Genomic DNA, 26,454 nt, shown 5'->3' with positions numbered 1-26,454 from the left:
TTTTACCAACGGAATGGTAGTGCAAATATCGATGGAAAATTCTGTCGGTAGATCTAAAGATTTTGGTAGTGAAATCCCTCATTTTGGTGGTCTAAATCAATGCCATCAACAAGTTTCTCTCCCTACTGCTGGAATTCGACGACCCTCTCTCTCTCTCTCTTCTCTCTCAACTAGGGATCAAAATATAACAGGAACAAACTTTTGTACCAAAATAGATTTGGAACAATTTTGAGGGATCAAAATTGTATAATTTACGTGGTTGTTTAAGTTAGAGAATCAAAGTGAATGTTTTTAAAATTTATGACATGTCACTTGTGTTTGTCGTATTTTTCATTTTGACCCCCTCTCTTCCAATCCCACCATTTCATAAGAGTTTAAAATCAATTGCTCCTTAAATAGGATTTGATCACCCAAAAACAAAGTTTGAGAACCAAATTAATTCATACAATGACAAATATACAATAAAAATCCCACGTGTTTTAAAGTATATTATAATAAATACAAATCAATTAATATTTATTTTAACATATTAAGTGATCCTTCTATTCCAATAAATGGCCCTTTTGACTTTTCAAAGGTGTGTGTAACAAAATATTCGCTAGTGTTTTTTAGATAAAAAAACTTGTAAAAAAATATAAACTTTAATTTTTTTGATTTTTTTAATTTTAAACCCATAAAAATAATATAAAAAGGCTGACCAAAATTAATTTTTATTGACTTTTCAAAACTGACAAAGGCCAATAAATATGAGATTGTAGCCTATGTATATATTAACTGTAATTAAAAGAGATCAGTATTTTATTGTAGCGCAGGCTATTGTACACTGTTAGTGTTTTTTACTATGGATTACACTGTAATGCAAGTACTGTAAATTATAAATGTTTTCACTGTGGATTACACTGTTTGGTGGAGGTATGGTGAGGCTGCAGGCCCCAAGCTTCTGGTTGGAGGCACATCGCCTAGGGTTGCAGACACGTGGCGCTTGAGCTGCCAGGCCTGGGTGTTGGGCAGGCCACGTGCGCCTGCCCGCTCCCTAGGCTGCAACTACCCGGTGCACACTGGGAGCAGACCCAGCCGCCGAGGTCTGTTCTCATAGCCCTTGGGTTTAGAGACCCGCGCGGCTAGATCGGCAGACCCTACTAAGAAGATAAATAAAAAAAATATAATAACAATTATTGTTATTGGTTTATTACTATAGAAATTTTGGCCTGACAAGTTTGATATTATTATTAATATGATAAATATTATTATCTTTATTGTAATTAAAAGTATCAATATTAAGAATAGAAAAAAATTGAAAAAAATATAATAACAATTATCATTATTATTATTATTGTTAAAAAAATTAAAAAAAATATTACTGTATAAATTTTGATCAATCAAGTTTAATATTATCATTAATATAATAAAATTTTATTATTTGTATTCTAAATATTGTAATATTTATTGTAATTAAAAGTATTAATTAATTATAATTAATTAGCTCAGGCTGTCGACACCTGGTGCTATGACTGTCAAGCTAGAGTGTTGGGGTCGACCAGGCTGCAGGACCCAAAATAGCCTTGGGTCTTGCAGGTTGCAGGACCCCAAATAATCTTGATTTCGTATCGGGTGCATAACCTAAGATAGAGGACCCAAAATAGCCTTCGATCATTTAGTTTACAGAAGTCAGGTGCAAGATCCAAATTGCCTTGAATCCTGTCTTGTATAGGATTCAATATAGCCTTATGGCATGGGCAGTGTAAGATTCAAAATAGACTTACATCTTACCTAGTGCAGGATTCAAAATAATCTTGGATCTTGCCGGTATCAAAACCTAGTTTTTTATAAAAATAAAAGGTGAATCCGCAATCTAATCCTAGTCACCTAACTAATATATATATTAGATAATTTTTTTTTTGGAGTTTTTTTTTTTTACACGCGCGCACACACCGGTCTAAATTTCATCTTATATGAATATTGCCGACAAGTAATCATAAGATAATGGAGGCCACAAGACATGAAAATATCTATCGTTGGATCCCCCGTGGCACCATAACCATAAGGACCCCCCCACCCATTGCAGCTTGCTGTGAAAGCTCATTTCCCAAGTTTTATAAAAGTTAAACCCGAGTGATTCCGTGTGGTGTTTGAAATTATATCAATGATTGTTTTTTAAATATTATTTTTAATATTACAAATTACAATATAATAATACGAAAACACCGAATAAAATTAATTTTAAATAAAATAAATAATAAATAATTTTATTTTAAAAAAACACTTATAAAATATAAAAACAAAAAATACTCCAATCTCTCATCTCTCAAATGGATTTTGCCTTGATTAATGAGAGTAATATATATATCCTCCTCCAATTCTTTAAATTCCAATTCGTCCTTCTTACAGTTAGAACATAGAATATGATCAGCTTTCCAAAGACAAAAAATCGAACATTTAGATTATTTTAAATATAAAAAATTGATTTTTAAATAGAATTGAATCTTTAGAAATTATATAAAAATAAATTAGATGTCAGCCTCTATGATTTACTATATTAGAAAGAAAAAAACCAGCGTTAAAACCAACTTCCCTAAAATAAAATACTCGTTTACCTATTTTTTTATTTAAAAATATTTGAAGAAATAAAATAAAAGTGATGAGATTAATATAAAAAAATAAAATGAATTGATTTTCATTAATTTAAAATATAAAAATTCAATTTATTTATGAATTAAATTTAAATTAAACACTATAATTAAATTTAATTATAATTGAGAATTAATTTCAAACTACTGTAGAAGTTTAAAAATACGATACTCTTATGGGAGATTTTCCTCTCCGAATCAAATACCATTTATTTATTATCTCTTAAAAGCACATCTTTTATAGAGACCTGGAGAAGAAAAACAACAGTGATCAGTAAACAAAAGAGTGTTGATAAATCTAGGAGTGTTCAAAAAAACTGAAAAATTGATTAAACTGAGAAAATAAAAAAAATTAACTGAAAAAACCGAACCGTGAAAAAAAATTGATTAAACCGATTAAAATTTTGAAAAAACTAATTGGTTCGGTTCGGTTTTTTAAGCCTAGAACCGAAAAAACCGAACCGAACCTGAACCGAAAAAAAACAGAAAAAAACCGAGCCAAACCAAAAAAACCGAGTCAGACCGAAACAATCGAGCCAAACCTATTTGAACCAGTCTTTAATATTAAATAATAAAATTAAAAAAAATAAAATAAATCAATTTAAGTCAATTTACTAAATTTATAATTTGAATCATGAAATTGATAAAATCTCATATAAAATAAAATAAAATATATTATAAAACTTAATTTTTAATAAAAAAAAATTAATTAAAAAAATATCTTTTTTTTTTATTTTAGACTTCAAAGTTCAAAACGTGTTTTATTTCCGTCTTGAACGTTAGATGATCTTTCGTAACCTAAAAAGAAAATACATAACAATAATAAATTAATAATGAGACTACAAAATACAAATCCGAAAACGCCAAAAGAAAAACAAATTTTTGATTATCCTTTGGGACTAGAAATCCCACCAAAGTTCAAAATCACACAAAAAAAAATTCAAAAAAAATAAAAATGGCACTCTTCTTCACCTCACACTCCTCCCTCTTCCTCTCCCCTTCGTCTTCCATAAACCCCAACAACCCATTCCCTCTCTCCAAATCCCCACAACTACCATCCCTCTCTTTCTCCTGCAAATCCTCTAAAACTCTCCGTTTCCACCCCCAAATTACTAAACAACCCAGATTCCCTACCCACCTCACACGCACCTCCTCCTCTGTTCCGTCATCTGACCCGGATCCGGAACCAAACCCAACTCCAGCAAGTATCACTGACGAGTGGGGCGAGAAGGCAGAGCCCGAGCCCGAGTACCCGAAAGATGCGGACTCGGATCCTCCGAGAAATGATGACGAGTGGGGGGAGCAATTTGTTGCCGCTGGAAATGGCACCGCAGCGGCACCGAGTACCAGCAGTGCGGTGGTCGTGGAGAAGGATGGGAGGATTGAGGATTTGAAGAGGTGTTTGGTAGATACGGTCTACGGCACGGAATTTGGGTTCCGGGCCACCCCGGAGATCCGGGCTGAAGTTTTAGAGCTGGTTAATCAGTTGGAGGCTGTAAACCCGACTTCGGCACCTGTGGATGCTACTGGTGTGCTCGATGGAAAATGGGTCTTGGTGTAAGTTTGTTAGTTTATTGAAGTTAATTCAATTCTTAGAAGTGTTTTTTTTTTATCGTATGTTATGTTTTTTTTTGTGCGTGTTTTTTATAAATTGTTTAGTAGAAATGAAATTTATAGCTGGAAAGGAGACTACTTTGGGCTTTGGAATCTTTGTATTTTTTAGTTATTGTCGAGATTGAGGGTTTGGTAGCTAAATTAAGATGAAATTGAATACCAGACTTATTGATGGTTCTCAAATGCTTATTGAATCGACAATAATTCAAGTTTGGGATTCTAAATAGGGGCACTTTGAATCAGTCCATTGGAGATTGATTGAAGTTATAGAATAGAGTTTCTGATGGAAACAAGTTAATTGGGATTCTCGTACATGGAAAGCTGGTTTCTGAAATTGCTATGATGCTTGAAATGAAAAGAACAAATAGTCATTTTTTCTGTTGACAAAATTACACGGACTTAATCGATTTGTGTGCTGCACAATAAGACCAGCTTGCCCATCTGTATGGAACCAATGGGAAGCATCATCTTTTGTTGAAAGTACACCACATAAAATGTGTGTTTTGTTTGTCCTAAAGATTATTAAATAAGGCTGCTTTCTTTGCCACTCTTTATGTTGGCATGTACAAAATGAAATGTATGAGGATTACAATTGGATGGAACTGTGGCTTTATTGTATGCTTCCGGAGAGTTTGTGTAAATGCAATTTTTGCTGGTGATTTCAATTACATGAAGGAAAACATTGTAGCAAGCATCCTGATGAATTGACAAAATTCATATATTTTCTTGTCATTTACACCGTCTTTAATTATGAATCTGTTATTTAATTTGGATTTATAACTGACAGGTATACTGCATTTTCTGAACTGTTGCCACTTCTGGCAGCAGGTGCTACACCTTTATTGAAAGTGAAAAGCATATCTCAAACAATTGATTCCAGCAATCTATCTATTGTGAACAAAACTACATTGTCAAGCCCTTTTGCTACTTTCTCTTTTAGCGCATCTGCAACTTTTGAGGTTCGGACTCCTTCAAGAATACAGGTACTTCTTAAAACTTTTGAAACAATGTGGCTTTTGATGTTTAAAAAAAATGGAACAGAAAATAGAAAAATACAGTAATAGAGTATCTTCTTAAGAAAGCATAAGAAATTATTGCATTCGAAAGATACTGTTTTAGTTTAAGCTTTGTGGCCCCTGCTGTGAAGAGTTGGTTTCTGAAATTCCCCTCTTTCAACTTTCTGGCATAAGGATTTAACGAGACCTTACTAGTCTCCTCTACTTTCAATATGCTCAGGTTGAATTTAAGGAAGGTACACTGCAACCTCCGGAAATAAATTCCAACATAGATCTCCCAGAAAATGTTGAACTATTTGGGCAAAAGATCAATTTGTCTCCTGTCCAGCAATCTCTCAATCCTCTGCAGGAGGCAGCAGCAAATATTGGAAGAACCATTTCTGGCCAGCCACCACTTAAGGTACCCATTCCAGGCAACCAAGCTAGCTCCTGGCTTCTTATTACCTACCTTGATGAGGATCTCCGTATCTCAAGAGGGGATGGTGGTCTTTTTGTTCTTGCTAAAGAAGGAAGTCCTCTTCTAGAACTGTAGCCATTAGCCAGGTACATTCTGCAAAGTGCTATATAATGCCGATATACAGTGTCCTCTTCTATACTAGACCTTGTAGAAAGGGAATGGCTTAAATGACGAAGAAGATGCTTAGATTGTAGTTTCTGGGAGGCCAAGAAAAAGAGATTACTTTGAAACCCCCCGATCCAATATAATTGTAAGATTACACATTTTCTAAACGAGTATCTCTACTTTTGAGTGGAATACAAGTAAAATTATTATTAGAAAGGATGATATTAAAATGCCTAATAGCTGTTGTAATTAGGCAGGAGGTGTATGGGAACATCCTCTAGTTTTAAGAGATTAAGATGAAAATGAAAATGGGCAGGCAGTACTCAAATGAATCGGCTGCCTATCATGTGTATGGTTGTCTGCTGAGCCAAATATAGGACTTTGGTACTGATAAACGAATTCTAGATGCCTATTAACTCGAAAAACACAAATAGCATCACATTCATTTAGCTGACTTAAGTTTGAGGAGTTCAACATGAGGCATCTTTATTACAGTTCTGTGAACAAAATTTTATTTATTTGCTTCACTAAAACTCTCTTGTTTTCTTGGTGGTAAAAAAATAAACAGTTGCCAACTATATATTTTAAAATTATGCAATGCCTAGAACAGATCTTTCTAGTGTAGTTTCGCTATCGATTGAAGTCTCCAGAGCTAAGTCTTTATAAAATATTTCAGATGCATGGTTTTATGAATTCTAGATGCATGGTTTTATGAATTCTAGATGCATGGTTTTATGAATTGGGATCTATTTGGATTTGTTTTCTCTTGCTTATCCAATGTGTTATAAAATATTTCAAAGTTAAATAGGCATGGTTTGTCAACAGTGGTCATTTCTTTCTTTCTTCTTCTTCTTCTTCTTTCTTCTCTTATAGGGAAAGTACATATTTATCCTCAAATCTTTTGGTTTTTAAGTTTTGGTTCTTTTTTATCTCATATTTTCATTCTTATTTCTTTTATATAAAAAATTTATGTTTTCAATTTAGTTTTTAAAATGCAATGTGTCATATATTATTTTTTCAACTCAGTTCTTATTTTTTTGGTTTCTGATTTTTTTTCTTGGTTTTCTTGTAAAAGTTTTGGTTTTCAATTTAATTATTCCACCACAGTCTATGTTGTTTTATTTTTTTGCAATTTAGCTCTTATTCTTTTGATTTATTTATTTTTTGGTTAAAATTTTTTTCTTTTCAATTTAACCCTTCATTTTAAATCTTTTTTATGCCCTTTAATTTATTTTTTATCTCAATTTCCACTATCAATCTCTTAAGTGCATTTTTTTTGTGATTGATTTTTTTTTTTTGATTTTATCTTTTGGTGTTTGATTTGTTGGGGATTTGAGCTTTAAGGTTTTTTCATTTGTGATTCTTATGATGTAATGACACCGACTCACAAGTTTGAAAAATTAATGTGATTCGACATCTATTTTTTTCATTTTTTTTTTACGATTTTATCATTCTACATTAATTTTTAAAATGATTTTATGGTTATTTTTAATTTTTTTTCTATCGATTTATTCGAGTCTCATAATTTATGTCACGGTCTTGCATGTTTTTTTTTAACAAAAGTTTTTTTTAATTTTTTTTTGTATTTAATTTTTTATGAATTTTTATTTTATTTTATACAAATGAGATTTATTTTATTAAAAAATATTTATTCTAAAATAATATTTCTAATTTGTTCGGCCTCGCACTAATTTTTTTTTCTTTTGTATTATTCAATTAGTTTCATGTGTTTTTATCTCTATTAATTTTTATTGATTTTAATAAACAAACTTCGTAGACATAAATAAGTAAATCTCTTATTTTATGGGATCGAATATCTTGATTTACATTTATTTTTTAATTTTTTTTAGTTATTATTAACAACTTTTTTATTATTATTTAAATAGATAATTATCAATTTATTTGATTACACTTTATGTTTTTTTATATAAGAAAATATATCAAAATAACTTGTGTATCCAAGTTTTTTTAAAAAAAATTACAACTTGTGGCAAATCACGAGTCAAATAGCTAGTATTTAAAAGAGATAGATTGTTGTAATTTATTTTTGAATATATTCTCCACTTAAATTATATTATAGATGAAAAATGAAAATCATACGTGGTTAGCCACCAAAATTAACTTGAAAGATAAATAAAAGAAAACGTATAAAATAAAGTAAATGATTTCTAAATTAAGAAATTTTATGATATTGTGGAATGAATTCATAACTTATATTTTTCTTTACTAGAAATTAAATTGAAATCTACCCGCAGCACAACATAGGTAAACTAGCTAATGTAATACTAATTTCAAGGAGTTTCTTTCATTAGTATCGCGTTACGCAAAAGTGATTTGGCATTTAACTCCATCGTTAGAAAATTAAAATTTTCTAATTTTTGCAGGAAGGTGGATTTGACTTTTGAGACCAAATAAGTCGTTTTCGGATCTATTTATCACTATTCTACATGCAATGAAGGTAAATGATTTTTTTTTATGATAATAGTTGTTTTTTAAAATATATTTTATTTAAAAATATATTAAAATAATATCTTTAAAATTTATTTTTAATAATAATATATAAAATAATATAAAAATATAAAAAACAATTATTTAAAGTAAAAAAGAAAAAGAAAGATGGCACCTATACGCGGGGATGCATAAGTTACCGTTGACCAGACAGTGTGGTTATCGAGTACCTATGCTCTGGCTGTTGGGTGTTAATCTTTTAATAGAGTTACGGATTCAAAGTTTTAGGTTATATTTACGAGGAAGAATGGATAGGCGGAGGATGGATGATTTGCTATTGTTTTAGTTGTTTGGTTAACAAGTAAAAGAAGAAGGATGAGAGTCAACTCTCTTTTGTCAGTGTTAAAAATATGAGTTGCATTTGTTATGTTAATTTTTTAATTTATTTATTTAACTTGCAGCTAAGCATGGGAAATAAAGCTAGTTATTCACTCTGCTAAAAGAATTGAAAAACAATATGATGAAAAATGAAGCACCTCGATTATTATTTTTTTTCAAATATTTCTTCCTTTTTCTTTTTCTTTTTAATTCTGCATTCCAAGTTTTTTCCTTCAAATTTCATACTTCAACTTTTAAAAAAAAAATTATACCTAGTTAGGATCATGTTTTGAATTCAACTCTAAATTTTATTTATTATTTAAAGTTGATTGAGATCAATATAATATAATATAATATGATCATATAGTTTTAAACTTTAAGTTTAAATTTTTTTATAATTCTTTTATTTACTTCTAAATTTAACCCAAGTTGTGGTTAATTAAAACCTAATGAATGTTCAACCAAGAAAAGAATAAAGAAATGTAAAAGAAAGACAAATTATCCAGTTGGGTTAACATATTATAGTCGTGTTTATTATGATGTTTGTAAATTTTATATGTTAGCCCAAATCAATATAGTTTGTCGTTTTTTTTACTTATCATTCCCTTGATTTTTTCATTTAATTTAATCCTTTGTAATTCTTTGTTTTCACATTTAATATAGGGTTAGACAAGCCTAAATTGATGAAGGTGTTTTATTTTTTAACCATATCATCATTTAAATAAGATAATCAATTTGATGTTTGTTCGTTTGGTCGAATAAATCATACTAATTTTTTATTTATTTACTAATATTTATGGTGGTTGATTAATTTATTTTGATTTATTAATCAAGTTTTTAATCATCATTTTAAATATTTCATCACAAGCATATACAAATAAAAACATTTATATTTTTTAATGTAATTATATATTATTTATCCAAACCGAAGCGCCGACCAGAGCCTAGTAAATAACTAAACCATGACATCGAACGAACGAATTTATTGTTTATAGTCGTCCATCATCCTCTCTTTTTTTTCAATGCTCTTGTTGTTTCTTGAGGACGAACATGTCTAGTTATTTAAAATTTTCTTGCCCAGACAAGTTAGGTTGGATTATTGCATTTGTCCTTTAAAAAATCCACAGATTAATATTATTATACTATTAATGAGTCGTCCTCGAAACCAAATAATTTAAGTCCGAACCGACATCACCGTCCTCGGTGCATGCCCCCACATTCCTTCTGCATACCCACGCTCATTACACGCTTTATCCTCGCCGCATCCAATTTCTTCTTTAGTAAAATGTTTTTCTTTTCTTTTCTGGTAAATGCTCAAATGGGCAAAATCTTTGATTGGTGCAAAATGCCAAATGCCAAAATTTGATTTGTTTCCATTCCCCCTTGTATGCAAATTCCCCCACTTGCTTGGATTGCCCAACAAAGGGAAGAGCATTGATTTAATTGTCAGGAAAAATAAAAAAAAAGGGCTGGCAAAAGCCAGGAGAATGTGACACTGCAGCTAAACCAGCAAAAAAGACTTGCACCAATCACGGAATTGCTGCCTCTTTTGCCGCTTTGGATTTCTTCTTCGCAAACACCAAAATAAATGAATAAAAACGAAGTTCATGGAATATCTGTATTCGCCATTTATTGATTCGTGGAATGCTTCTTTGTCTATGGTGTTGGAGTTGACTATTCACCAACTGACAAAAATTACGAAACGTCTCAACATATACTACGTGTTCATCATTTTAAGACAAAGAAGCATCACCAAAGTTTCTCAATTTTTGGCTCCTTATTCCCCTCTTGTTTTTTTTTTATTATTATTTTCTTTTTCCTTCGTTGGGTTGGGTGAGGATCCATCTAAAGTCGAGGCAAGAAAGAACGATCATCAAGGCAATCTTGGATCTCTCAAATCTCTTCTTATTGGTCACGGAAAAAGAAGTCATCCATTTCCAAGATTTGTTGAGAGAGAGAAAAGGGGGCTTACAATTGATAGATATACAATGGGAGTACGATAGAAGTGAATCAATCTTGGAAATGAAAGAAAGAAAGGTATGACTCGAACCCTCATATCAAGAGAAGAGGTGAAAATTATTTTATCCAGACAGAATTTCTCATACTGCAAATTTTTGGACATTCATTAGTTGCCAAATATTTGCCCCTTGTCTTCTTGTTTGTTCAAATGTATTATATATAGCCTTTTGTGTTAGGACACTACTATTCCAATAAATAGCTGGATAGTGAGTTGATCATATTTGCTAAGAATTAAAGATACAAACTGTGAAGAAAGTGAGTAGAAAAGAGAGATTTTTTTTTTTTGTTGACAATATGAGCAACAAGAAACCAGCTGTGAAGCTAGATGATGAGCAAATCGCCGAGCTACGTGAGATATTTCGTTCTTTTGATAGAAACAATGATGGAAGCTTAACGCAGCTTGAGTTAGGCTCACTCTTGCGGTCCTTAGGACTAAAACCTCGTCCTGATCAGCTTGAAACCTTAATTCAGAAGGCAGATACAAACAGCAACGGTTTAATTGAATTCTCAGAGTTTGTGGCTCTGGTAGCACCAGAGCTGCTTCCGGAGAAGTCACCATATAGTGAGGAGCAGCTAAAGCATCTGTTCAAGATGTTTGATCGAGATGGTAATGGGTTTATTACAGCAGCCGAGTTGGCGCATTCGATGGCAAAACTAGGGCATGCCCTTACCGCAGAGGAGTTGACAGGGATGATCAAGGAGGCAGACACGGATGGGGATGGAAGAATAAGTTTCGAGGAGTTTTCGCAGGCAATCACATCAGCTGCTTTTGATAATTCTTGGGTTTGAAGCAACTGGTGTTGTTTCTGGTATGTTCTGTTCTGTTTGATTGGTTCATATCACTCTCAAAAGCCACTAGCTTTTCTGGGAAATGATCTTCTGTTTTGTATGAAACTGCATGGAATGCTGAATTGTTGTCTACACTTTGAATATGGGATTCTGCTTGAAATGTGCCTAGCGCCATTAAAATTAATCTTAATTCAACAAACCAACAGAGTGAATCTGGATTTACTTAGCATAACTTTGAAGAGGTAGACTGCTTTGTTAATTGTTATCCTGGTAGGATTTATCATCTCAGTAGGTACAAGGTACACTCTTGACACCCTGTTCTTTATATTTTCTTCTCCACCGTAATTCCTCAGCAGTGTGATTGTTGACACTTTACCACGCAAAAAGGAGTTTTTCGACTCTTTTAAGATGATTAAATGGATGAAAAGACATTTTGCAACTTCACTGATGACGTGATGCTTTCGAACTGCATTACATTCAGCAAACTTGTGCTATAAAATCTGAATTTGTGCTAGAAAACGTTGATAATGAGTGAGATGTCGATTTACGTATTGTACCATGCGAGTTAATCAGTGTTGGAAACAATTTGAGCAGATTTATCCTCTTTCCAGCACCCTCAGTGCATTGAGGATTATGCAGGGCTATGAGTTTGTTACAAAAACCTGTTGGTGTTTCAGGTGAGTCAGAATAATGTATGCATTTTTAATCTTATATTTCTCTTCTTTTTCCTTCGAGACATGCTTGGAATTTTAGGTTCGAGATCTTCTGTGAAATTAGCAACAAACAAAGAAAAGACACAATAATTTTAATGAGTGAAGTGAGTGCAGATATGAATCCAGTCCGCATGTTTTATTTTATCTTAAATAACAATTTTTAAATCTTTTTTTTTTAAAGAGATTTACAAGGTATTAAATAAATTAAAAACTCGATCTTAATTAAAAAACAAAAAAATCTAAAATTATAAAGAAAAAAAATATAAAATCCAAAAATAACAATAAAAATCACAAAAATTATCAAAACCAATGTCCTATGACAAGATTTTTAAAATTTAAAATTTCAACTGTCAGGATTGCGATTTCAAACTACTCTTAGAAAAATAGCCTTTAAAAACTCTTGTAAAAATATGAACATGATCCAATAATCAAATAAAAAATTATGGTATTTTTGAATTATTATTCTAGTTTAGCACAACCAAATCTCCTTTTAAACCTAAATTTATCCCATTAGTCTATATTATATATTTATTATGCCATCAACATAATTTACCTAAAACAAATCTCATCTAATTATAACATATCCACACTTAATTATCCAAAATTATCTATTATCGCAAACCCACTAGTTGTGAATGTTGTGACCGTTAGCTCTTCGATCAAGCATTCACGTGTGCATAGTGATCAATGGTGCGCTGAAACCATCCCCTCTTCTTCTTCTTTGAGCTCGCAGGTGTCTTGAGTTACTTCTGCATATGTTGGATTGTCTGAGAACTTCAAATATCTTTTCTGGAGATTTCCAATTTTCAAGGACGCACTAACTCCTATTTTGACTCTATCCAGAATAGTGTGATGATCGTATAAAACCACATCAGAGGAGTTTTTCCCAACTCCTCCGGTTTACCTATCTCAGTACAGTCGAGGTCGTAGTATCGAACAAACAAGTGTAATTAACTCAGTTCTATGGTGATGTTCCAAAAATTGCCTCCTGCTCAACACCAAGTCTCATACATCGTTTTTTAAATTAAGAAACTTATAATAATATGAAAATAAAGTTTTAACAAAGAAACATTGAAAATCATGTCTCTATATTTTATATGAAATTGGAGAAAAAATAATTAATTTAAGAAAATCTTGTAAAAATTTTATAATAACAAAATATAAAATTTTCTTTCTATTGAATATTCTTGATCATAAATTTAATAGGTTCATATAAAATAATTAATGAATTGATTGCTAATATCACAAAAATTCTATAATCTTATTTGAAAATCAAGACAAAATTAAATGTATTTAATGGAATAATATTTTAAAATATTGAATCATAATTAATCTGATTAAAGTTTTAAAAAAATTAAAAACAAACTAAAAAGCTATATAAAAGCAAATAAGGAGTTAGGTCTAGATGTTTGATCCCGAGCACCTGGATTAATAAAAAGAAGCTCATGTTTGAACGAAGCATCTGGATTAAAAAAAAACACTCGCAAGTCCATGGGTTTGGTCTCTTTTTTTTTTTTTTTAATAGTGAGAGCGACACAACATGCGTCATATTTTTCTAAATAAAAAAAAAACATGACATATCATCTATTGGTAAAAATTCTTACAATCAAAGTGATTGAAAAGTCAAGATTTTGAATTTTGAAAACCCATTTTTTAAATATTTTTTCACTTGAAAACTTAGAAACACATTATAAAATATCTAAATAAAATTATTTTTATATCAACACCCTTAAATTGAAAAAATATATAAAAAAATTAAACCAAATCAAAAAAATAAAAAAATCTCGGGCCTCAATCTACTTGCACTGACAAGATAAAAATTCAAAAAGACCATAATAATACTTCTCTTGTAAAAAAAAAAAAAAAAAACCCAATGAAACCAAGCTCCATATTTTTGGATGTTGGAATTTAATCAATTAACCACTCTCTTACTTTTCTCGTTCCCTTATGAATTTCTCTCTTCTCTATCAAAATTTAGAGACTCAAACTTTTTTTTAAAAAAAATTAAAATTAAAATATAAAATTATAAAATTAAAAGGACTAAAAATGAGCAAATAAAGAATTTTAGAAGAAAATGAAGTTTTTGGGCAAAGTTGAGAAACCCAGTTAGTTTTTTGTTTTTTATTTTGGTACTTTTTATTTTAATTCTTTTTAATACAACAAATTTAAATCTTATTTCGTGAAATTTTGGCTGCAAGTAAACAATAACATCGGTTGATAACCAAGCAAAGAACCCTGATGATGGTACGACTGAATTTTCTTCTGATATTAGAGGAGAAATGTGAGTCACAACTAATTGGAAATCCCTGAAATTTTCTTTTGATATTAGAGGAGAAATGTGAGAAATCCCTGGAATTAGAACTACTCCATCAGGCTGTGAACTAATTGAGCAGCAATCGTTAGACAGAACAGAGTCATTTCCGAATTTAAGGATGCATGAGGCTCAAATTAATGAGGAACTGTATAAACCAGAAAACCTTTTGTTATCCTCTGAGAGTGAGGGGGATGGGCCAGAAAAAAATAAAAAATAGGAGGCATGCTCTTTATAGACTCGAAGCAATAAAGAACTGAGAGAGAGTAAAATGAACAAACTCAGTTCAGAACTGGATGTTCTGGCTTAATATTCTACATGTCACAAGAAACTTGATAATTGAGCCATATTCTTAAACTGCTCATGTGTCAACGATGCAATGATAGTCAACAAGGAAGAATCAGTCATTGCAAGCAAGAAATCTAATGCCACAATAATGTTATAATTGCTCTAATCTCACAAGAAAAACACTCTGGGTTGCATATCTATCAACGAGAGAAGGTAAGGTTTGTGAGTGTAAAACGTATTAGAATATGCAAAATGGTAATTGTGGTCGCATTATGCTTTCTTCTTTTTGGATTTAAGCATCACAAATCCAACAAAAACGCATAAGAAGCAGAGAAGCCCCATGCCAGCAAATACAGGTACAAGTATGGCGTATTCTTGTGGAAGGAAATACTGGTGGACAAAGTGATCACTGTCTACAAATGGCTGAAAAACCACAAGATTAAGAGTAAACACTAAAGACAAGTTCATTGAATATGCGGATCCAAATCAATGAAAAACTGAACTCACCAAAATGATAACCCAGAAAGTATAATAAGTGAAGATAGATATACTGGTTAAAGATAACAAAAACCCTACTGCTCTGTCTGCCAACTCCATGCTAGTGTTTGCAGTTGTTTGTGCCTGTAAGAACATGAAATACTAATTCAACATCCAGAAAGGGGAAAGAAAAAAAAAATCTTTGGACAAGCAAGAAATAATTAAAAAAAGAACAAGAGAAAGGTGGCACAATACTACATACAAAACCTTATAAAAGGAGATGCAGCAAAAACTAAAAATATGAGAAGGAAATGCGAAAGAAAGAGAACTTCTTCCTCAAGCTAAACTGACTCTACAAATCAGGCTGTGAAGGATGTGAAAAGAGGTGCCCATAAAAACGAGGAAAACAATGTCTTTCTGGTTTATTGTGTGTAATGAAACCATCAATAAAGAACTTGGCTTACACAAGATTAATTTTGGATTGAATTTAAGCTCCAAGATCCACAATAAATGTAGAATTATCAAATTCCAAAATGCTAAATCCAAAGAATTCCAATTTAACTTCAGAAAGACTTCCCGCTCTTAGCCACAACATGCTTCCTGAGCATTTTCACCTCATTGCTTGTGTAAACGATGTGGAGGTTGGAAATAAGAAACAACTCAGGAGGATAATGAACACTAAACAAAAAAATTGAATTATTACCCGATCCACATCTCATGCATCGCGATTAGACTTGCCACACCAAGCATACACAATCATACTCAATTGCCAACTATCATTGCAATCACAATGATAAAAGCTGAGTACTAGCCTACAAATTCATTTTCGGAGATAATAATAATAATAAGCCCGGTCATTTACCTCATTTAAAGAAATGAAAGCAATTCGTAGTGCCTCTTTTAAGACAGCCGATACAATCAATTGTTCAAAGCCTAGGTCTGCTAAACACAAACACCAACAATGTCATAAAACTACGGAGCTTAAGGTCCAGAAGAACATTCTTATAACCCAGCAACTCATCTCAATCCTCATAATCATTAGACTAATCAACCCAGATACAAACACCCATATGAAATTCAAGAAATGATTTCAATCAATCAATCAAGTGGGAATTCACCAACTTAAAATTGAAGCCAATCAATCGATTTTTTCATTACTGTTTCCACCATATTAGAGCAAAATCACAGAGCTGTAAGATCCCAATTTATAAAAAATAAATAAAAATACGAGTAATTCAATACAAAAAAAGACAGTAAGATAGTAGTAAGATCATAAACGACACCTGTTCTCTTCTTTCGAACGAGGAGAGGTTACTAAAGTGCAGGCGCCGGTTTCTACTTTCCAAAGCCGGAGAAATATAAAACAGGTGGAAATTTATTGGCTATGTATTTGGGCTTTAATGCAAGCAATACACAGTTAAGAAGTGGGCTTTAACCACCATGGCCTTGTCATTTTTGGTGGCTTGACCCAAGTAGGGGCACCAAAGTGATGGAACTGGACTGAACCGGAGGGTGCTCTTTCAGGTCCACACAAGCCTGACATTGCTTGGGATAGTGCTGGCATCTCAGGGCAGCCTACTCTGCTACTGGGTCCTGGCTGGTAGAGCGACCTCACGGAGCAGGGCCTCATTTGAAGCAGCACAGTGTGATGCTGGCCGCAACCAGTTCAGGACAGGGCACGATTTGGTAAGTCACGCTAATCGCTGGCCAGATGAGTAGCTGACATCGGTCCTGGCTTCATACAGCAGGGTTTGTTCGAAGCAGGCACAGTATGGGCCTGGCTTCAGAGAGTGATGCCCCTAAATGGCGGGGTTCGCTGGTGGTTCGACAGCACATGGGCCTAATTCACCGGGGACTGTACCATGCGAAACAAAATCGCAGCAGTAAAGAATACTCGATGTTGTTATTTGATTTCTTACAAAATAACACTACAAAAATGGCAGTTGTTTTTTATATATATAATTGATTGATAGGTTCAGAAACTTGTTAATATTGTTATGTGCATCATTTCATAAGTCATCAGCATCATATATAATTGTTTAAGCATCCGTACAACGCAAAAAACATTCAACAGGATATCACTGAGGTCAAGTTAATGCAAATTCTAAGAAAAAAGGAGCTCTAAAGCATTTACAACAACCAGAAAATAAAAGCGGAAATTTATTACCCACAAGGGGAAAAGAATCATAGGAAAAATGGTTTCGGCTATCAGTTTCCGCATGACTACGTTGTGTCCCCTCAAATTACACCTCGGCCAACTTCTAGCACAGTTCCATCTCAGAATCAAGCCAGACTCCACAAGAAACACAAAATAAAAAATACCTACCACGTTTAGTTTTGTAGTATATACTGCATCATGTCCTTCCGGAAAACCCCCTGAAACCCACATCCACCACCAATATTGTAGTTTGGCCTTGACATTTCAGGGCCCTGGATGCTCAAGTGCCGGTACTGTGTAAAAATCCCAGCAGGTCTTGATGGTCGCATCATCATTGCAATGGAAGGAAATGGTTTTGACCGCGTACTCCTTGCTGAGGTGAAAAGGTGCTTATAAGATTCTTGGCATCTAGATGTCCGGCCAATGCCTGAAGCTTTCAGGTGGGAAGTGCTGGTTACCTGGTTTGTAACATTCATATTTGAGCTAGCACCATTTGTGAGTTTCTCAGGTGAGGGACCATGAATCTGAGCGGAAGGTTTCATTTGGTACAGCCACCTCAGAATCCTGTTACCAAGATTTCGACCAACCTCCATGTCTCTTTGCTGTACATCCAGATGAACCTTCAGAGCAACATCAAAAATAGCACGTGTTCGTCTATGAAGTTGGGAAAAGAAAGGAAAATGTGAGGTTTTTTTAAGCCCTGGAAGTATTTTCAAACTAGAGGCATGGAGATATACACGTACTAGCAGCATAATGATACACAACATACAACAGCGATAGTAGCACCAGCAAGTAATAGATGCACAAACTGTACAAAATGGCATTTACGCCAATCTGGTAACAAAATAGAAAGTTTAGCAGCAGTATAGTCACGCTGAAAGAACCTTCCATGCCTTTAAGGCATCCAAATATGTCTCAATTGCATTGACTTCATCTATTCAAATCTTTAATAGACGTCCAAATAGTTGTCTGGGCATCAAACAGTATACACTCTGTTAATGTTTGATATGCGTTATTAAAATCCATGGTATAATATTGAAGAAGTTTTTCCAAACCTCTATCTCAAAAATGATTGCTTAAAATACCGTAATTTTCTAATTGCGAGGACTTTAAGGCATATAATCAACTTCTGGGATAAAACATTGTATAGTCAATTATGTCAGAATTCAAATTAGAAAAGACACCCCCTTAGCATGCTTTCACTTCTTCACACCCTTGAAGTAGAGAGTGATATATGGAAATGATGGTTTGAAAGAGAAAATGAAACAAGTTCAGCAAACCCATTCTATAGTGTGCATGCATGTGTGGAAAAAAACTCTAGCATAAGGGAAGGCGACCCACTAAGGAGATGCTGCCAATACACATTGCGCAACTATATACAGAAGACTACAGAGAGAAATTACAGAAGCAACGGTTAGGCACTGAACAAAGAAAATAATGATTAAAATGGAACTCAATGCATCTGATGCATGCTCCTGAAGCAGAGGAAAAACTGCAGTGTAGGTTTTCATTGCATTTTAAGCAAATCAAATCCATTTGGCATCCTAATCAACAAGATTAAGGAGATATACTGCCAATACCTGTGTACTTGTGTCGATATTATGACAACCTCATTCGAACCACCCCAATTTCCTCGAAGAACTATGTATGAAATGGTTAGAGACTTAAAAAGTAATGGGGAAATTGAATTATGTCTAAACCAGGCACTCCCTAGTCTCTATCAAACAAATCATAGACGAGCAAGATCATTAAGAACATAGGTGCAGCTACTTCGAATATATCTTTATAAAATCCCACAAAAAAAAGAGTAAAATGATCAACGAAAAAGCACTCCACTAATCAATTTCTATAGAAATGTATAGATCAAATACTGATTAGATCACATGTGTCATCAAAACAGAGCCATTCACTTACAAGAATCAAATGCATCAAAAGAGCTAGTCAATTAAACAACATTTCGACAAAATAGCAACAGCACATACCTCTGAACAAACTGACGAATCCTAGGGTACTTGGGGCTGATAACCCTAAGTTGAATCCTTGAAGCCAATTTGTAAGCCCGTTTCAAACCCAAAAAATACGCACTTCCCAAAGTGATCTCCCATAGCACCATCTTGTGTATCTGTTTCTCAAGAAACTTCTGTTTCTTTTGTTTGTGCACCGCCTATGAGCCTGTTTGTTACTGCACTACGTGTTTTTTATTTAAAAATATATAAAATAATATTTTTTATTTTTTAAAATTTATTTTTGATATATATTAAAATGATTTAAAAATAAAAAAAATATTTAAAACAAAAAAATTTGAATTTTCACAAAAAACATTTTCTAATCGAAAAGGTAAACAGAGCATAAAATGTTTGTTATAGTCTCTAAAATTTAAATAATCGATATTCCCATCATTCTCTGAGAGATATGATAAGAAAAGAAAGGACAAATATTAAATATATCACTAAACTATTAGAATATTATCAATTTCATACCTAAGTTATTTTTTATATCAATTTTACCAGTAAATTATTTTGATATTTCAATTAATGACTTTTGTTTAAATACTTGATAAGAAAACGTTAAGTTCCCAACAAAATAACATCATTTCTTGCAAAAATAAATAATTTGGATAAAAATATGAATGGAAAGCCTTGAAAATAGATAAAAGTTCTTTATTTAGAATTTTTAAGAGTTAAATAGTAAAATTGATACCAAGAATTATTTGATGGTGACATTGAGACTACCAATATTGATGGGTGGTATTTTTTAGACTTGTAAAAAAAGAAAAAAAGTGCATGTGATTTGTGGGGGAAAATGTATTATATTAGGGGTGAGCAAAAAAACCAAAAAACCGATTAAACCGAGAAAACCAAAAAAAATAATCGAAAAAACCGAATCATGAAAAAAACTGATTTAACTGATTAAAATTTAAAAAAAAAACAGACTGGTTTGGTTCGGTTTCAGTTTTATAAGCCTGAAACCGAACCGAACCCAAACCAGGAAAAAACCAAGTCAAACTGGTTTGAACTGGTTTTTATCCTAAAAAACCAATTCGAAACCGGTCGGTTTGACCGGTTTCGGTTCATTTTTTTTTAATCTGTTTGGTTACTCTTTTTTTTATAAAAACCGAATCAAACAAAAAATGATCATCTCTATTTTATATAGAAAATGTTTATTGAATATGTTATATAGAAAACACAAGATTAGATATTGAATTGAAAAAAAAATATTGAGAACATAGTATAACAAGAAAAGGAAAAAAAATAGGAAACTTATATTAGGAAAAGAGAACAAGATGTTAAATAGGAAAAATTATTTAAAAAGTTATATTGAAAATATAGAAAATATAAATGTATTAAATAAATTAAGGGTATTATATTCATGATTTTATATATAATTATGAATATACATATGCGCCAGCGAAAATAATATTTTGTGCACAAATTAATGCAATGTAATGCCTTGCTGAGATTTTTTTTTGGAAGGGTTTAATGGTAAAAGCTTGTGAAATTACATTTTAAGCTTTTATCCCTTTTAAAACCTTACCTTACCTACCAATTAATCTATAACATGTTAAGCAGGAGTAGGTTTCAATAAAAATATAAAAAAAATTTATCTATATAATTCCGGTCTAAAACTTGAATTAACTCATAATCTAATCAGCCCAGAAAAAACAAATTTAAAATATATTGATTTTTTTTAATTTTTACTGTTTATTTTAAAAATAATATTATTTTTATTTTTATAAAACAAAAATATCTAACATAACCCGAGCCAGTTTGACTACTAGAATACCAGTATAGTGATCATAATTTCAAGAATGAAGATAGTGGCCTTCGGTAGATATATAATCTACATCTAAAGATCTAATATACGAAGAAAAAAATACCTCTCGTCAATCTTAGCTTTCGGGGCAAAAATCAGGTGTGCTATAGTCTGCCAAGAGGAATGAATTATAACAGCTGCAGGATGCAGATTCTCTTGCAATCAAATGTGCTTCGACTTATTTGGTTTGAAATTTAGACTTCTCGAATTTTAAAGCTTCAGTTTTCTTTTTTTAAAAAAAAAAAAAAGGTTTGATTAAGCAACAAAAATGAAATATGAGGAGCATTGGCCTGTTATTCAATTATACAAATGCTGGTTAATTTGAGTAGGAATATCCATTAAGTTTTGTAGTAATAATAACTCATTTTAATATTGATCACGATAAAGTGACACGACACCGTAATATTGTCTCGTTACATTTTTCACTTTCAACCATTCGACTGAATCTTACTTTTGTCTTTTGATTTATTTTGTCTTTATGCAAGTTTCACCATAGTCGTTCACAATATTAATTCAATTTTATTCTAAATAAAAAAGATCTTAATATAGCTTTTAGTTCTCAAATGGTCCTTCAAATCGATATGGGCTCACGCTGCTTACCAGGTCTACTCGCAGATGCTTACGATGTTGTTGGCTTGTGGTATATTTGTGAATTGTCGTGAATTTATAAAAAAAATTGTTGCAATTCATAATATTTTAAAAAAAACTATAAAATTAAACTATTAACCAACTTAATATTAAAAAAATAAAATCAACAAAGAAAATTTTAGAAAAAATCATAACAAAAAAACAAAAAAAAAACTATGCAGGGAAACAATATAGCAATCTATTGTGTTTCATGAAAAAATTTACAGCTGTAATTCTCAATCAGCTCAATGTTAAAAATAATAAAATCGATAAAGATCATTTTTAAAAAAAATCATAACAAAAAAAAATCACGTGGGGGAATATTGTAGCAATCCATGATGTTTTAAAAAAAAACTATGAAGCTAAATTATCAACCAGCTCAATATAAAAAAATAAAATCGATAAAGATAATTCTGAAAAAAAATCATCAAAAAAAACAATGTGGAAAAACACTGTAGCAATCCACAGTGTTTTAAAGAAAAAAAATTACAAAGTGAAATTCTCAACCAGCTTCATATTAAAAAAAAATCAACAAAAACAATTCTGAAAAAAAAACACAAAAGAAGAAGAAGAAGACAATTTTGGAAAAAAAAAAGCAAAAAAAATTAAAAAAAAAACATATAGGGAAAGTTAAAGCTAAATTCTCAACCAGCTCAATATTAAAAAAAAAAGTCAACAAAGATAATTTTGAAAAAAAAACATATGAGAAAATATTGTAGCAAAATAAAAACCATTTGGGGAAACATTAAAACAATCCACTTTGTTTTAAAGAAAAAAATTATGAAGTAAAATTCTTAACTACTTCAATATGAAAAAAATAAAATCGACGAAGACCATTTCAAGAAAAAAAAAGAAGAAGAAGAAGAGGAAGAGGAAGAAAATTCATAAAAGAAAACATGTAGGGAAATATTATAATAATCCATAATGTTTTAAAGAAAAACAAAACTAAATTCTCAATCAAACAATTGACAAAGATAATTTAAAAAATACAAAAAAAAAGAAGACAATCTTGGAAAAAAAAGAAAGATGTAAAACTCAAAAAAAAATGTGAGAAAAAAGTGAGAAAAAAAAAAGACAACACAAAAAAAACAAAAAAAACATGTGGGGAAAGCTATAGTACTTTCCTCACGCGTTTTAGAGTATTAGTTAATATTATTCTCAATAAAAAAACAATATTTAAGTATTGTAAGCATATTTTAAATTAAAAAAAACAAATTACTCGAGTTATAATCCTGATCATATTTAATAAGTTGGTTTCATTTAAATTAAACGATAAAAAAATTATAGTGAACGAACAAAAAAAAGGATAATGATACCCTAAAAAAAACATTTGGAAGTGTGTAATTAAATAAAAAAAAAACTTAAGATTGAGTTAATTCAAAATAGCATGATAGATATGTAAGTTTGGTAATACGACTCATTTTTAACATTATAATTTTATTTTATTTTCATTAAGTATTATTAGGGTTTTCTATATGAAGGGAATAATTTTTATATTTTTATTTTCCTATTCAATATTAATAGGGTTTCTATTCACTTGTTTTTTGGCAAATGAGATATAAATAAATAAAAATTAAATATTTTAGATTTTTTTTATTAACATGGGTGTTCAGGTCAGCTTGTGCACCATGAAGTTAACGACTATATAAGTTTTCAGTAGTTATGATATTAGCAACTATAAATCTCAAACTTGAGACCACAAGGGAAGCAAACTCTTTAATCCTAAATTCTTACCATTAGACTACCTACTAGTATTTTTTTAATCTATAAGGATTTAAACTTATAACAAAACCCTGTCAATATTTTTCTAAAATAAATTCAATGTTTCAATACTTGTTAACATGTGTTTTTGAGATTACTGTTGATTACTATAATAGAGGATTCTTTAGATCTTCTGTGCACTCAACGTTGATTACGCTCCACGACATATTATATTGTTGAAGTAAACACATAATTTACTTTAGACCTGTGAACTACGTATTTACTTTAGAATGAACTAGATTATTTTACCGTGTTGTGCTGCGAGACAGATTAATTGTTTTAACATTAAAAAATATATAAATATTACTAATGTGTTTTTTAATAAAAAAAATTATGAATCTAAAATATGATGCATATCTTTTTTACATATTTATACAATAATATATTAAATGATATTTTTTAAAAAATATTAAGATGACAACATATTAGATCGATTATAATTAGCTTGTCAAACATGCGACTCATATCATGATAACTTTATAGAAATCAAATCAAAATAAATTATGAAGATCAATTCCTAATTAATTCAGTATCGAATGATGAAATTAAAAACATATATATTGAATTAAAATAAGGATAAAAAAAAACTATTTTAGTCAACTCGGGTTAACTTGCCAAATTTATAATTCATATCATAAGATTGAAATAATCCTATAAAAAGAAAAAAAAATACGAAGTCCAATTTCTAACCAGCCTAACATTAAACGATGGAAAAAAAAATTAAAAAAGAAGAAGATAGAAACAACTCAAAACAATTTAAGCTAACTTGTTAAATACGAGACATAAATTATGAGATTAAGAAAAATTCATAAGAATTAAATGAAAACAACTGTGAAGATCCATTTCCAATAGTCCTAATACGGAAGGGTAAAATTAAAAAAGAAATAACTAAATTCATGAGACTGGGATAACTTCATAAAAAAAAATTTAAAAACAATTACAAAGTTCAATTTCTAAATAACATAGTATTAAATGATAAAATTAAAAATAAATAAATAGATAAAAAGATTGAGTTGTTGGAGGATGTATTTGAGAAATAAATCAATCAAAACGGGACAAAAAAAAAAGACAAGTCAACCTGCAAAACCTGCGATCTGAGGTATGAAATCAGGACAATCCTATAGAAAGAAAAAAAACACGAAGCCCAATTAAAAAAATTTCAATTAACAAAGAAAAAAAAGATGAACAGAGTTAATCTGGATCAACCTGTCAAACTTGTAACCATGATTATGAGATCAAAATAACCCCATAAAAAAATAAAAATAAAAAATTTAAAGTTTAATTTCCAACCAACCTAATATTGAAGGATGTAATCCATCAACTAGAAAAACAAAAAAGAAATAACTTGAGTCAACGCAGATTAACCTGATAAATAACTTGAGTAACGGGATTAAGATAAATTTATAAAAAGCAAATCGAAAAAATTTATAAAACTCCACTCCCAATAAATTTAACATTAAAAGTTAAAAAAAAAAAAATTCATAAAATTGTTATATAACTTAAAAAAAAATTATGTAGAATAATATTTAAAATAATCTAATATTAAATGATAAAATTAAAAAGAAAAAAAATAAAAAATTATAAAAAATATTGTTCTAATTAATAGTGTTTTCGTGCGTGGTTGCAATGATTTAGCTATATTTTATTAATATATTATTAAAAAATCTCTTAAAAACATGATTAATAAGTATATTTAAATTCAATCTAAAATTTGATGACAGTGAAGTATTTTTTATTTTTTTTAGTAAAATTTAGATGACGTATACGCGGAGTCACACTTCTGGATCCACTGAACTTAACATAGTACACTCGTGGATAATACAAATGAGTGGATAATACATGAGTAGTTGGCGGTAGGGACACGTGTGTGTGTCTAGTTGTGAGTTCTGCTATTATTCTTTGTTTTTAGTTTATTGTTGCCTCCTCCTACAAGGAAATAGTTCAAAGAAGACGTCCTCCTCCACCAGCGCCTCAAGCACAAGATTGCTGTTGTATGCAAATAAGCAGGCATAAATATTTTATAGAGGCAAAACAAAACAGTCGAGATAAAATATCATCACAAATATATTGGCCACAAAATTCTAATGGCTACAATGAAAATAAATCGAGGACCATAAAAGCGTGCGTGCGTGTGTGTGTGGTTGTAAGTTATACTATTATTCTTTATTTTTAGTTTCTTTAGAATTTTATTTCTTATATGAAGAAATAAAAACACAATTAAAAATAAAAATAAAAAACCCTAAGATGCTTTTAAAAGTATTTTTTAATTGACAATGTATTAAAATATTTTTTTATTTTTTATATTGACATAAAAAATATTAAGAAAATACCTAAAAAATATTAATTTAATACATTTTTAAATAAAAAATAATTTAAAAAGCAGATTTTTTTTTAACATGAACTTTGAAACCGACCCATATAGCCTACGAACTTTTTATTTTAATAACCCAGTCCCCGCCCTGTCAACCTTCAACCTAAAAAGCATAATAAATTGACCCAAAAAATTAATTCATTTTTCCCTTGACAAAAAAACACAAAAGCAAAGCCCATGCACAACAGTAACAATTTAATACCCACCGTTGATCCTCCTATTCATTAAAAAAAAAAATCTCATTCCATATTTGACATTGTCAAAAATTAAAAGATAATAAAGTTTATTATAAATCAAGATTTTTAAAGATAATGTATAGCATAATTACAAAAAAATCCAAAATATTTTATTTTTATTTAATCAAAGACTCTCTTATAAAAAAAATTATTACAACCTTTATATAAAAAAAACTAGAAAACAATATCTATCAATACATTTTAGGAAAATAAAAATTATAAAACTATACATTTCAAATAAAAAAA

General features: G+C 30.7%; 4 protein-coding genes across 5 annotated transcripts; 2 read left to right on the top strand and 2 right to left on the bottom strand.

Annotated features, from left to right (window-relative positions):
- Positions 1 to 3,527: 3,527 nt before the first annotated feature.
- Positions 3,528 to 6,035, top strand: LOC133680942 (plastid lipid-associated protein 3, chloroplastic-like). Its single transcript, XM_062103993.1, has 3 exons — positions 3,528 to 4,184; positions 5,029 to 5,224; positions 5,478 to 6,035. The coding sequence occupies exons 1-3, from the start codon at positions 3,583 to 3,585 to the stop codon at positions 5,787 to 5,789; spliced, it is 1,110 nt and encodes a 369-aa protein (XP_061959977.1). The 5' UTR covers positions 3,528 to 3,582; the 3' UTR covers positions 5,790 to 6,035.
- A 3,463-nt stretch (positions 6,036 to 9,498) lies between these two features.
- Positions 9,499 to 11,652, top strand: LOC133699823 (probable calcium-binding protein CML11). Its single transcript, XM_062123304.1, has one exon. The coding sequence runs from the start codon at positions 10,959 to 10,961 to the stop codon at positions 11,451 to 11,453; it is 495 nt and encodes a 164-aa protein (XP_061979288.1). The 5' UTR covers positions 9,499 to 10,958; the 3' UTR covers positions 11,454 to 11,652.
- Positions 11,653 to 14,744: 3,092 nt separating this feature from the next.
- LOC133699452 (dolichol-phosphate mannose synthase subunit 2) lies at positions 14,745 to 16,641 on the bottom strand. Of its 2 annotated transcripts, XM_062122695.1 has the most exons (4): positions 16,526 to 16,602; positions 16,105 to 16,181; positions 15,273 to 15,386; positions 14,745 to 15,188 (listed from the first exon to the last, which is right to left on the bottom strand). In XM_062122695.1, the coding sequence occupies exons 3-4, from the start codon at positions 15,360 to 15,362 to the stop codon at positions 15,036 to 15,038; spliced, it is 243 nt and encodes an 80-aa protein (XP_061978679.1). In that variant the 5' UTR covers positions 15,363 to 15,386; positions 16,105 to 16,181; positions 16,526 to 16,602; the 3' UTR covers positions 14,745 to 15,035. The 2 variants fall into 2 exon arrangements, with proteins under 2 accessions (XP_061978679.1, XP_061978675.1); XM_062122691.1 differs by lacking the exon at positions 16,105 to 16,181 and having other exon boundaries at positions 16,526 to 16,641.
- Positions 16,642 to 17,257: 616 nt separating this feature from the next.
- Positions 17,258 to 19,515, bottom strand: LOC133689630 (uncharacterized). Its single transcript, XM_062109580.1, has 2 exons — positions 19,383 to 19,515; positions 17,258 to 18,054 (listed from the first exon to the last, which is right to left on the bottom strand). The coding sequence occupies exons 1-2, from the start codon at positions 19,511 to 19,513 to the stop codon at positions 17,574 to 17,576; spliced, it is 612 nt and encodes a 203-aa protein (XP_061965564.1). The 5' UTR covers positions 19,514 to 19,515; the 3' UTR covers positions 17,258 to 17,573.
- Between the last annotated feature and the right edge of the window lie 6,939 nt (positions 19,516 to 26,454).

Source organism: Populus nigra, chromosome 1 (assembly GCF_951802175.1).
Source record: "Populus nigra chromosome 1, ddPopNigr1.1, whole genome shotgun sequence".
NCBI lineage: Eukaryota > Viridiplantae > Streptophyta > Magnoliopsida > Malpighiales > Salicaceae > Populus > Populus nigra.
Note: the sequence above shows the minus strand (reverse complement) of the source record. Positions and strands in the feature narration are given on the sequence as shown.